This window comes from Pelodiscus sinensis, chromosome 30 (assembly GCF_052426305.1).
Source record: "Pelodiscus sinensis isolate ZL-2025 chromosome 30, ASM5242630v1, whole genome shotgun sequence".
Lineage (NCBI taxonomy): Eukaryota > Metazoa > Chordata > Testudines > Trionychidae > Pelodiscus > Pelodiscus sinensis.
The window spans coordinates 13,853,399-13,865,767 of NC_143081.1; the positions used below are offsets into that span (position 1 = coordinate 13,853,399).

Here is a 12,369-nt window from a genome sequence, read left to right on the forward strand (position 1 = left end):
CAAAACCCAGCAATTAATCTATAGCAATTCAATTCCTTCTGTGCTGCTTCAGGCATTGTACTGTGGAGCAGCAGAAATTGGATGTTTTTGTTGTTTATTTAGCTCAATGGTTGAGGTGATGTAACGTGAATCACGTGCCCCATGTGAAGTTATTACCTACATTATCCCACCGCGTTAGAGTCAGCACATTTTCGTGTATGAATGACAAGGATTACTTTTCACTTTTGGCCATTTATATCCTCATAATATACTACAAAAATTATGTCCTTAAAAAATGTGTCTGTCCCTAAACTTTTCCCATTTTGTCCATAAATGACATTTCTGTGGGTTGGCAACCTTCCTTTGCAGGGCTGGAACCGACACCCCCTGGAAGAGTAGAGCCCATACCCTTGTCGCCCTGCAGACGGGGGTCACTGCAGAGCCCTCTACCGCTCCCCCAGCAGAGTCCTCCTCAGAGCCTTCTTCATCTCCTTGTTCCTCAGGCTGTAGATCAGTGGGTTGAGCAGCGGGGTTGCCACCGTGTAGAACAGCGTCACCACCTTCCCGCTGCCGCCAGAAGCCATAGGGATGGCATAGTTCACTATGACAGAGCCATAGAAGAGACTCACGATGACCAGATGGGAGGTGCAGGTGGAGAAGGCCTTTTGTCGCCCAGCCCCTGCAGGCAGCCTTAGAACAGCTGTGAGGATGAGCCCGTAGGAGGCCAGGATGAAGAGGAAGGTGGTGAATAGCGTGAAGGAGGTCATGCTAGAGCAGATCTGACCAGCCCAGTGATCTGGGGAGCAGGAGACCGCCAGTAACGGGCCTGGGTCACAAAGAAAATGGTCCAGGGTGTAGGTGCTGCAGAAGGAGAGCTGGGAGATGAGGACGATGGGGGCTATGTACCACAGGAAGCTGTAGAGCCAGCACGAGGCGACCATGGTCCAGCATCGGCGGGGGGACATGAGGACGGGGTAGCGCAGGGGGTGGCAGATGGCCAGGTACCGGTCCAGGGCCATGGCCGCAAGGAGGAGACATTCGGTGCCCCCCGTGGCAAAAAAGAAGTAGAACTGCAGGAAGCAGGCATGGAAGGAGATGCGGAGGCCGGGGTGCAGCAGATCGTAGAGCATCCGGGGCGCGGTGACAGTGACGTAGCAGATCTCCAGCCAGGAGAAATTCCCCAGCAGGATGTACATGGGCAGACGCTGGAGGCGGGGGTCCCGCAGCACGGCCCACACGATGCAGAAGTTCCCCACCACCGTGGCAGCATAGGCCAAGGAGAGCAGGGCACAGAGGAGCTCGCAGCTCTGCCGGCCCAGGGAGGGGAAACCGAGCAATAGGAACTGGGTCACCAAGGTGCTGCCGTTGGCCAGATTCATCAGAGGACCTTGGAGGTGACAGAAACAAGATAGAGACAGAGTTACTGACTGTCGAACTCTGACATCCCCACCCGTATTACCCAGTATCACCTCAGACACTCACGCTGGGATTCTTCCCTCTTTGGAAACCTTTCAGATTGGAAAAGTTGCTGCTCTTCGGCATTCAGCCGGCTGTTCTTCCTGGGCAATGCTCGCTTGCTCCTCCTTTCATTGCGGAGTCAGCTTTTCTGGGCCAGGCCAGGCTCCCAAACCCCGTCGGCGCCGCTTAGTGTAGCGGCAGGGTGCTCAGAGAAGCTGCATCATGCGCCTTCCTCCCTGGACTTCAAGGCTGAAATGAAATGGCCTCCGCTGGGTTGCATCTTTAGGCACCTAAATCCCTTTGACAATCTGCTCTTAAATTCCTATTGGAAATGGGATCAGGCTCCTAAACCGCTTTCGTCCCTTTCAGAAATGGGATTATTCTCCTAACCCTTCCCCGTCTTACTGCTGCATTTGCAGCCTGCGCTCGAAAGATCATTTAGTGATTCCCCACTTTGCGTTTGCACAGATATGAAAACGACATCGGTCACAGATTGTCGCTAAGGCTCTGTAGACAGAAAATCCGGATCTGATACGGTAAAGTCTGTATTAATACAGTGGTAGGATTAGCCTCTACAAACCATTGTCACATGGAAAATGAAGGTTTAGAGTCAATGAGTAATTAAATAATGAGTTAAGCTATTTTGATTTCAGAAACAGAATTAACATTGCTGAAGTTGCGTAGCTTAACTTGACGTTAGCCCTGCTGTGTAGACGTATCCTAAGAGAGCAATTCATAATTTTTGTTCGAACAAATGAATAACTGCCAATTGAAACAAACAAATAAATTGTCTTTAATACCAGTTATGAATAACATAAGAAGTTAAGATTTAGAAATTGTATTCTTTGCTACAACCAATGAAATCTTAGTAGGATAGTAAGTTAGTCTTCAACATTAGGTGCATATTATATTGATTTCTAGGTTAACTGCGCCTGCTAAATTATCATTGTCTCACATTCATTCCTTGTTTAGATTAAAACCTTAAATTAATCATTACCTTTTTAGGTAATTGCCAGATTTGGTAAACATGTGACTTTCATAATTGCAGAGCATGTGAATTCCTAGTATGCTTACGATCATTTGAATGTTATATTCCGGGTTTTCATTAACACGGTGATTTGGGACTTCGGTATTAGACTTGTTCCCATTTGATTAAATGTTGAATGAAGACATGTGGTGTGTGTGAAGTCTCCCGGGCTCTCGGGGGCAGCATCCCAGTCTTCAGATGAGCAGACCTGGAGATCATCTGAAGATCACCTCATCTGAGGAAGTGGCTTTTACCCATGCAAGCTCATTTAATTAAATATTCAATTGATAATGACACACATTGTTCGATTGGGTTAACAGCTTACATTTGTCCTATTCCTTTTACCATTGAGCAGAAAGTTAAGTATTGAGCTAATCGAATCCTAGAATCTTAGGGCAGGCAGAGACCTCAGGAATCATCGAGTTCAGCCCCCTACCCAAAACAGGGCCAACCCCAACTCAATCGTCCCAGCCAGGGCTTGGTCAAGCCGGGACTTAAACACCTCTAGGGACAACTAACACCCTTACTAATTTGATCCAGGACATATTTCCAGCCCTGTGTTCAGAGCAGTGCATTGGATCAATTTCTGGGTTACAAACAATTGGGAAGTGTCAAAAAGAGAGTCTTGATTCCAGTTGGCAGGCAGTAAGCAGGGTGAGGCACCCGGGCTCGGCTCTGGACCGGTTTGTGGGCAGGACAGAGCCGGTGTCGAGGAGAAATGGCAGCGAGAAGGATGCTGTGTGTGAAACCCACCTGTCCGGGAGCTCGCTCTCCATCTCTGCTGGGAGGGAGATGGGCGAGGGGCTGATATCTGCTTTCCCAGCCACTGGGACTCGGGCTCTGGAGATGGGGGAGGTTTGTGGGCACCCAGAGGAGCACCGAGGAGCAGGAACAGCCTCTCAGCACAGGGCCAATCACAGCCAGGGGCTGGAAATGCGGAGGCAGCGTCCATCCCCTGGGACGCACCGGGCTCAGCAACCTTCATTCCTTCCAGCAGCGACAGAGGGGCCTTCCCCTCATGCTGCTTCCTCCCCAGATTTGGCTGCATCCTAACACCCGGCAACCACCTCCCTGTGCGGCTGTTACACAGCGACCCCTCCCCAGAGGTGGCTGCATCTCAGTGCCCGGTACCCACCTCCCTGTGCGGCTGTTACACAGCGACCCCTCCCCAGAGATGGCTGCATCTCAGTGCCCGGTACCCACCTCACTGTGCAGCTGTGGAAGGCAAAATGCTCCATGATCGCAGGCTCTGGGGGGCGGAGGGGTCGGGATTTTCGTGTTTCTCCTTCGCCAATCGGTGTGAAGAGCAAAACCCAGGAAGGGATCCCAGTGTGTGGGTCCAGGACTCAGCCGGCTCCTCGTTAACCATTGTCGTTAGTGCACTCATGGATTGCCAAGGGGCCGATGTGGGGCCTGGCTGCAGCATGGGGGCTAGAAATGCCGAGGCAGCGTCTGGGACGTGCTGGGCTGTCTCAGCCTCCGAAACATGAGTGCAGGGGACTGGACTCGCTGATCTCTCAAGGTCCCTTCCAGTCCTGGTGTCCTATGATTCCAGGATTCTAACCTTCATTCCCTCCAGCAGCCCCAGACGGGCCTTCGTTCACCTACGGGCAGAACTGTAACCGTGTTGATTTGCCTAAAGAGAATCTAGTGAGATTTCAAAAAGTCAGCGGGGGTGAGATAAAAAAAAGGACTTCGTCTCCTTCATCACTCTAGGGGTATGTCTAGACTACAGGCTTTTGTCGACAGAAGTTTTGTCGACAGTACAGTGTAGACGCAAAGGTCAGTGTAGATGCAATACAGAACTCTGTTGACAAAAGGCGTTATTCCTCGTAGAATGATATTTAGCGCTGTAGACAAAACTGCCGAGTTCTGTTGACGTTATGTCGACGGAACTCAGCCGCAATGTAGACGCAGGTATCGTTTTGTTGACAAAACCCTGTAGTCTAGACACACCAGGAGACGGGGGAAGGTTCACTGGCCGAGTGAGAGGCTTCAGGCCTAGACAGCCATGATTAAGACTTTGTTAATATAAAGCAGAGTAAAAACTGAGCAAGAAGCAAGTTTCATTTGCAAGTTGGTAAGAAGTAGGCATGCACAGGGCTGATATTACAGAGACACTCAAACCTTAGCGGTACTAGGCACATGCCATGAGCACATAGCAGAGGGGTCATAACAGAACACCTCATTAAGAATCACCTTGGAACAACACCCCCACCCTCAGATTACAAGAAGACACCGACGCAGGTTCAGGACTGGCTCTAACCTAATGGATAACAATTGAGCCCCTCTTGTGCAAGGTATGGGGTGGTAATTAGGCAACAGAAGGTGGCAACCTGATACATCAAGAGCGATGTGCAACGTGTTTGTAGCTGTCTATGAAAGTGAGCCCCGAAGGGTGGTTGTCGACTAACATGGAGGCACTACTGAATCTATAGTGTTGATTGTTGGTCCATTGTCTCGGCTTACATAAACTGTAGTGGCACAGTAGTAAGTCTCTTCGCTGACAACTATTGTTGTATCTCACCTGGCAGTAAACCTAGTTGGGTGCTTTCAATCCTCATCTGATTTGTGGTCTCTGGGGCTCTCTCAGAGTCTGTTGTGTTGACTAATGTGTTAGACAGGGGAGCACACGTACGCACAGAGCTGAGAGTTTATCATCATTGACGGAGCAGAAGACCTGTCAGGAACCCATAGGGATGACAGACTGATGACAGGCCCGGCTTAACAAAGCCCTGGCTGGGTTATTTCAATTCTCCATTGTGGAAGAACTTTGCATTTCAGTTTTAGTGTCTGATGTACCATGTTGGGATAGAGTTGTAATGGGAAGGACAAATGCAAAATGCTCCACTTAGGAAGAAACAATCCATTCACACACAGAGAATGGGAAGTGACTGTCTAGGAAGTATCCTGCAGAAGGGGACCTAGGTGTCAGAGTGAACCACAAGCTAAATATAAGTCAACAGTTGCAAAAAAAAGCAAACGTAATTCTGGGAGGCATTAACAGGAGTGTTGTGAGACAGACACGAGAAATCATTCTTCCACTCTAGTCTGCGCTGATCAGGCCTCAGATTCAGCATTGAGTCCAGTTCTGGGCCCCACCTTTCCAGAAAGATGTGGAGAAATTGGAGAAGGTCCAGAGAAGAGCAACAAGAATGATGAAAGGTCTAGAGAACATGAGCTATGAGGGAAGGCTGAAAGAATTGGGCTTGTTTAGTTTAGAAAAGAGGAGACTTAGGTGGCAGGTAGCTGAACAAGAAGAAATAGTCTCACATTGCAGTGAGGGATGGTCTAGGTTGTATATTGGGGAAAACTATTTCACCGAGAGGGCTCTGTCCGGCCTAAGAGGCAGTGGCGGATCCCATGTTACTGAGTTGAGTCCATTGGCTGGGGCACAGATTCTTAGCCGAAGCCATATGCCACTTTACCAATCCCAGCCTAGAGCCTTTCACACAGGCCTCATCTGCTCGCTGTAGGCCAGAAACTTTGTCACAAAGTAATTCAGCTTGATCCAGAATGGGGTGTATTGCAAACGGTGTTATAATGACCAGCTTGCCCTCCGAGCCTCAGGGTTTTCTGGCCCAGCTTGCAGACTGGGGAGCTCTGTGGGAAATCAAAAGCTCTAGATGCGGTGAGTCATTTGGCGGCCAGCTGGCATAGAATGATTCCTTTTCCATGCAAGGCACAGCCTGCTTCGCCCCTCCATTTGTGTGCTCTTGCACGCGATGTCTCCGGCATCTCAGAAATAAAGTTATGTGACATTGGGGCCTTAGCCTGTTTTTTCACTCTGCCTTGCTGTCTTCTTCACTTTAATGTCCTATGTGTTCATCGCCTCCACTGTCCCGACAATCCCTTCCCCCGCTGGGAGGGAGTCAGCCCAGTTGTGTTCCATGTGACTTGCGCTCTCCTGTTGGCAACGACTGGAGAATTAGGGATTCAACTAAACGATGTACAAACCTGGCCCAAGAATTTCTCATTAGACTCTGAGGAATATGTCTACACTACAGCTCTATTTCGAATTAACTTAATTCAAATTAAGCTAATCCAAAATAACTATTTTGCTATTTCAAAATAGCAAGTCCACACTGAGTGGACCCTGAACCGAAGTTAAGGCTGGCCGGAACCAGTGCCGGCAGGGCATCAGGTTAGGACTTAGTGTGTGGGGCTGCTGCCTGAGGCTCTGTGCTTAAAGGACTCTACCCCCACCCCAGACAGACAGTTCTCAGGGTTCCCCACTTGCTTGTCTACCTCAATGAGGGACAGCAAAGCAGTCCTGCCTTGGAGTGCCCGCACTCGGGACATCACAGCACTCAGACACATGGAGCCAGAGCTGCCCCTGGGCATGCTGGTGCATCTCGTGGGGTCGTTGCCCTCAGCCCGGCTACACTTGCTGCAGGCTGCCGTCTGTGAGTACATCGGGGGCTTTCAGGATCCAGGAGGTCCTGAGGGAAAGTGTCCACCCCGAGCCCTCAGAGCCTCCCCAGTCCTCCCCACCAGGGGCTTGTGCCCCATTCCTCCCTCACGTTCTTCCACTGACCCCTCCCTAGCCCCCGTTCCTGATGTCAAACAAAAGACACGTATGTTCAAAAATACAAACTGGGTTTATTGAACAAAACTGGGGGGGGGGGGTGGATGAACCTCTGGGGAGACTGAGAAAAGGAGGTGGGAGAGGAGAAGAGAAAGGATGGGAGAAGGGTGGGATAAACCTGGGAGGAGGGAGCTGGAAGGGGGAAGCAAGGGGAAAAAGGGGGAGGGGAAGCTCAGGGCTCAGGGTTGGGGGTCTCACCGGACCAACCTGACTTTCATGCAAACCTGCTCCTGGGTTGGCATGTGGTCTTTGGTGGCCAGGCTGGCAGCTCTCCTGCCATAGACGGCCATTTTCCTTCATCTAGGGCTGAGATCAGGGACGTTGGGGGCATTCCCCCAAACCTGAATAAGGTCCATGATCTCCACCCTGGACCTTCTCCAGCCCCTGTCAGGCTCCTGGGAGCTGGCAGACTGCTCCTGGGGAGCGGTGGAGGGAGGGCTGGCTGTCAGTGGCTTGCTGGCTCATGTTTTGGGGCCTCTGGGTCAGGGGCCCCCGTGGCCACTGCTGGCTCTGGGCTGGCAGGCTTGGAGCTGGCACAGGCACTGTGGCCAGGGTCTACCCCTTTAATGGCTCCAGGGTTGGGGGAGAGGAGAGTAAGCTTTCCTGGTTGTGCCCAGAGTGGCCACCAGGGCTCCCTGGGAAGGGCTGGAGGCCCCCTATTTCGAATTAAGTGTCTACACAGCACTTAATTCGAAATAGCTATTTCAAATTTGGTGTTTCTCCTTGTAGAATGAGGTTTACCAAATTCAAAATCAGTGCTCCATTATTTCAAATTTATTTCGAAATAGCAGTTTGGCTCTGCAGACACTATTAAAGTTAATTCAAAATAACTGCTGTAGTGTAGACATACCCATACTTTGACTTCATTAACATGTCCCGGGAGTGTTTTCAGTTGAGACCTCTAGGTGTTACAGCAAGACTGATTGGTCATGTCCCTCATATAGTGTCAGCAAGTTGCTGTGAGTTTTCAGTAACATGGGTAACTCCTCTCTTTTCCCTGTGCTTACTCCAGGGCTTTGTCTGCAGCATTGATGTGATGACTCATCACAGAATACGTCTACACTGCATCTATACAAGCTGGTTATTTTGGCTTCCCTGCAACCCTCATTCCACAAGGTCTAAAAGATGTCTCGAAATACCATGTTATTTCAAAATTTGGCACTGTGTAGACATACCAAATTTCAATATAAGCTATTTACTTATTGTGTATCTTATTTCAAGTAGAGAGTGGCCGGACCCTGTGTAGACGCAAGCAGGCTCTGATAACAGACGCGCCACAGGAGCCAGTGGGTTGACTCCATATTTACATTGGTGTAAAGGGGATGAAATTCTGGGCCACTAGGCACACAGTCCTCTAGCATCTGAGCAGACTTGGTGACACAAACACTTCAGGCCACAGGAGGACACGGGAGAATCGCTACGTGTCGAGCATCAGCTGTAACCTACTCCTGCAGCACATCGATGAGAGGTGCGGTTACAACGCAGAGTGTGAAAACACACACTCCGAGCTGGGGAGCTAGGTTTACGGCCCTGGTCCTTTATTCCCAAACCCCCAGGGGCAGAATTGTAACCATGTTGATTTGCCTAAAGAGAACATAGTGAGACTTCAAAAAGCAGCAGGGGGTAAGATTAAAAAAATTGACTTTGGATGCTTCATCACGCTAGGTGCCTAAATCCCCTAATCAGACCCTAATAGGATTCTTTAAACCTCCACTTAGCACTCACCTTGCAGCCTAGTTTTTGCTGACACAGCCCTTAGAGGACTGAGGATTCTTTTTCTGGGCATGCACAGCCTAGCCACAGACTTGATGTGCAGACACACCTCCACCTAACTCATCTTAGGGATAGAGAATAAGACAGAGCACAACTTATTGCCTCTGTATAAATCCATGGTACACTCACATCTGGAATGCTGCATACAGATGTGATCACCCCATCTCCAAAAATCTCTTGCCATTGGAAAAGGTTCTGAAAAGGGAAACAAAAATCACATATTAGGGTGCATTAAGAGGAGTATTGCCAGCAGATCCAGAGATGTCATTATTCACCTTTATTCGGCTCTGGTGAGGCCACATCTGGAGTATTGTGTCCAGTTCTGGGCCTCCCACTACAGAAAGGATGTGGACGCATTGGAAAGGGTCCAGCGGAGGGCAACCAAAATGATTAGGGGGCTGGAGCATATGACTTATGAGGACTGAGGGACTTGGGTCTGTTTAGTCTGCGGAAGCGAAGAGTGAGGGGGGATTTGAGAGCAGCCTTCAACTTCCTGAAGGGAGGTTCCAAAGAGGATGGAGAGAGGCTGTTCTTAGTAGTGACAGATGGCAGAACAAGGAGCAATGGTCTCAAGTTCTGGTGGGAGAGGTCCAGGTTGGATATTAGGAAAAACTATTTCCCTAGGAGGGTGGTGAAGCACTGGAATGGGTTCCCTAGGGAAGTAGTGGAGTCTCCATCCCTAGAGGTGTTTAAGTCCCGGCTTGACCAAGCCCTGGCCGGGTTGATTGAGTTGGGGGCTGGACCTGATGACCTTCTGTGGTCTCTTCCAGTTCTATGGTTCTATGATTCTATGAAATTAAAAAGACTGGGACTTTCCAGCTAAGAAGAGAGGGGACTAAGGGGGGATATGACAGAGCTCTATAAAATCATGACAAGTGCAGAGAAAAAGAAAATGTTATTTACTTGTTCCTGTAACTTAAGAACTAGGGATGACCAACTGAAATGAATTGGTGATAGGCTTAAAAAAATAACAGGAATTTTTTCTACATGCAGTCAGCCTGTGGAACTCCTTGTCAGGGGAGGCTGTGAAGACCAGTAATTTAACAGGGTTCAAGAAAAAAAAACTAGATAAATTCATGGAGGTTAGGTCCATCAACACTTATTAGCCAAAATGGGTAGGACTGGTCCCTAGCCTCTGTTTGTCAGGTTAAATGAAACAAGAGGAGCAATGGCCTCCAGCTGCAGTGGGTGAGGTCAAGGTTGGATATTAGAAGAAATTATTTTGCTAGGAGAGTGAGGAAGCCCTGGGATGGGTTCCCTCGGAAAGTGGTAGAATCTCCATCCCTGGAGGTTTTTAAGGCCCTGTAGGAAAATGAAGACCTGAAACACAAGGCCCAGGTATCACAGGCCGGTTGTGAGGCCTCAGGCCTAGATAACAATGGTTAAGACTTTCCAAATATAAAGCATAGTTAAACCGAGCGAGAGGCAGGCACTGCTCACAGAAGTTGGCATGCACAGGGCTGATATTACAGGAACACTCACACCGAAGCGTTACTAGCCACAGGCCGTGAGCACATTCCAAAGGGGTTGTAATAGAAAAACTTGTTAGGGAACACTTTGGAAGCAGCACACCCCCCCACAGATTGCAAGAGGACACCGACCCAAGTTCAAGACTGGGTCTAAAATGATGGATAGCAATTGAACCCCCCTTGTTCGAGGTAAGGGGACTGGACTCGATGACCTCTCGAGGTCCCTTCCAGTCCTAGTATTCTATGATTCTATGAGCTAGGCAACAGAGGTTGGCAACTTGATATGTCAAGAGCGATGTGCAACTTGTTCGTACCTGTGTATGAAAGTGAGCCCCAAAGGGTGGTCATCAACTGACAGAGGGGGCAATGCTGAAAAGTATTGATTGAGTGTTAGGCCATTGTCATGGCTTACATAAATTGTTGTGACACAGTGGTGAGTCTGTTCGCTGACAAGCATTATTGCATCTCACTTGGCTTAAACCTACTCGGGTGCTTTCAATCCTCATCTGATTTGTGGTCACTGGAGGCTCTCTCGGAGTCTGTGGTGTGGACTAATGTGTTAGACAGGGGAGCACACGTACACACACAGCTGAGAGTTTATCGTCATTGACAGAGCAGAAGACCTGCCAGGAACCCATAGGGAAGCCAGACTGATGACAGGCCCGGCTTAACAAAGCTCTGGCTGGGATATTTCAATTCTCCGTTGCAGATGAACTTTTCATTTCAGTTTCAGTGTCTGATGCACCATGTTGGGAGACACTTGTAACCAGAATGGCACATTTCAAGGCCGTCCAAATGAAACATTTTGGTTGCCCCCAAAGGAATAATTTTTCAGAATCTTCTTTCGTGGTAAATCCCCACTTTTATTTTCTATTTCATTCTGGCCTGGAAACTGATGAAAAGTGCCAAATTTGCCATGAAACAAAAGCTCTGATGCTTGCACCTCTCTTGTTCATATGCCCCCAGCCATCCTATAGATCCGTGGTCCCCAACACGGTGCATTTCTCGGCGCCCGCCAAGTGCTCAGGGCTGGCTTGGCCCCGGGCACGTGGCGCATGAGCGGTGCCGGAGCCGGCCCCGGGCGCGTGGCGCACTGTGAGCGCCGGCCCCGGGGGTGCCGCGGATTCACCCCCCGCGGCACATGGGGGGGGGAGAGCGCCGGCCCCGGGCGCGCTGCGCTTGGGGGAGGGGGGCGGAGAGAGCGCCAGCGCCGGCACCCGGGCTCGCGGCGCTTGGGGGGGGGGAGAGCACCAGCCCCGGAATGCGGCTATGGGGGGGCCCCGCTCCCCGGGCGCCCGGCGGGCGAACGGCTACGCCCCCTGGCGCCCGGCAACCCCAAACAGTTGGGGACCACTGCTATAGATTTCCCATGGAGGAGGTGAAAGAGGCCTCCTTTAGAAAGCACTGTGAGATCTCCTGGCTCAAGAGCTACAGAAGACCTTTATAGTGTGATGGCTAATGCAGTATCTGAAGTACCAGACTGGAGGGCAGGAGACAAGGGGGCTGGGCTAGGGGTGTTCTTCTAGCGGATCCATGTCCCAAGCCTGAGCAGATTACTGGGAGACGTGGGTGTCTGCACTTCACTGGGATGTGAAGCTCAGTGCAGAAGGGCTCCTATCCATCTACTGAGAACTGGACTGTCTCAAGCAATCGTCATTTGCTCCGGGTAATGAGACAACCACTAGTAATAAAAAATAATAATATAGTTCTATTCTATGAGGCTGTGTCTACATTGGCACCCCTTTCCGGAAAAGGGATGCTAATGAGACACTTCGGAATTGCAAGTGCCGCGGGGGATTTAAATATCCCCCGTGGCATTTGCATGAACATGGCTGCCGCTTTTTTCCGGCTCGGGGTTTTGCCGGAGAAAAGCGCCAGTCTAGACGGGATCTTGTGGACAATAAGCCCTTTTCCGCAAGATCCCTTATTCCTACTGTGTGTGTCTCTGTATGTGTGTGTGTGTGTCTGCTCCCTTTGCAGGGCTGGGACAAACACCCCCTGGAAGAGTAGGTCCCATATCTATGGCCCCCTTCTCCCCAGCCTGGCCCTGCAGACAGGGGTCACCACAGAGCCCC

At 50.2% G+C, this 12,369-nt stretch overlaps 1 protein-coding gene across 1 annotated transcript; it reads right to left on the minus strand.

Moving 5' to 3' along the window:
- On the minus strand, nt 1-1,528 carry LOC102455940 (olfactory receptor 11G2-like). The gene has a single exon (XM_014569894.3). The coding sequence runs from the start codon at nt 1,356-1,358 to the stop codon at nt 426-428; it is 933 nt and encodes a 310-aa protein (XP_014425380.3). The 5' UTR covers nt 1,359-1,528; the 3' UTR covers nt 1-425.
- Between the last annotated feature and the right edge of the window lie 10,841 nt (nt 1,529-12,369).

Excerpts from the sequence above, each read along its gene's own strand:
- LOC102455940 (XM_014569894.3), bottom strand. The coding sequence starts at position 1,358 with ATGAATCTGGCCAACGGCAGCACCTTGGTGACCCAGTTCCTATTGCTC.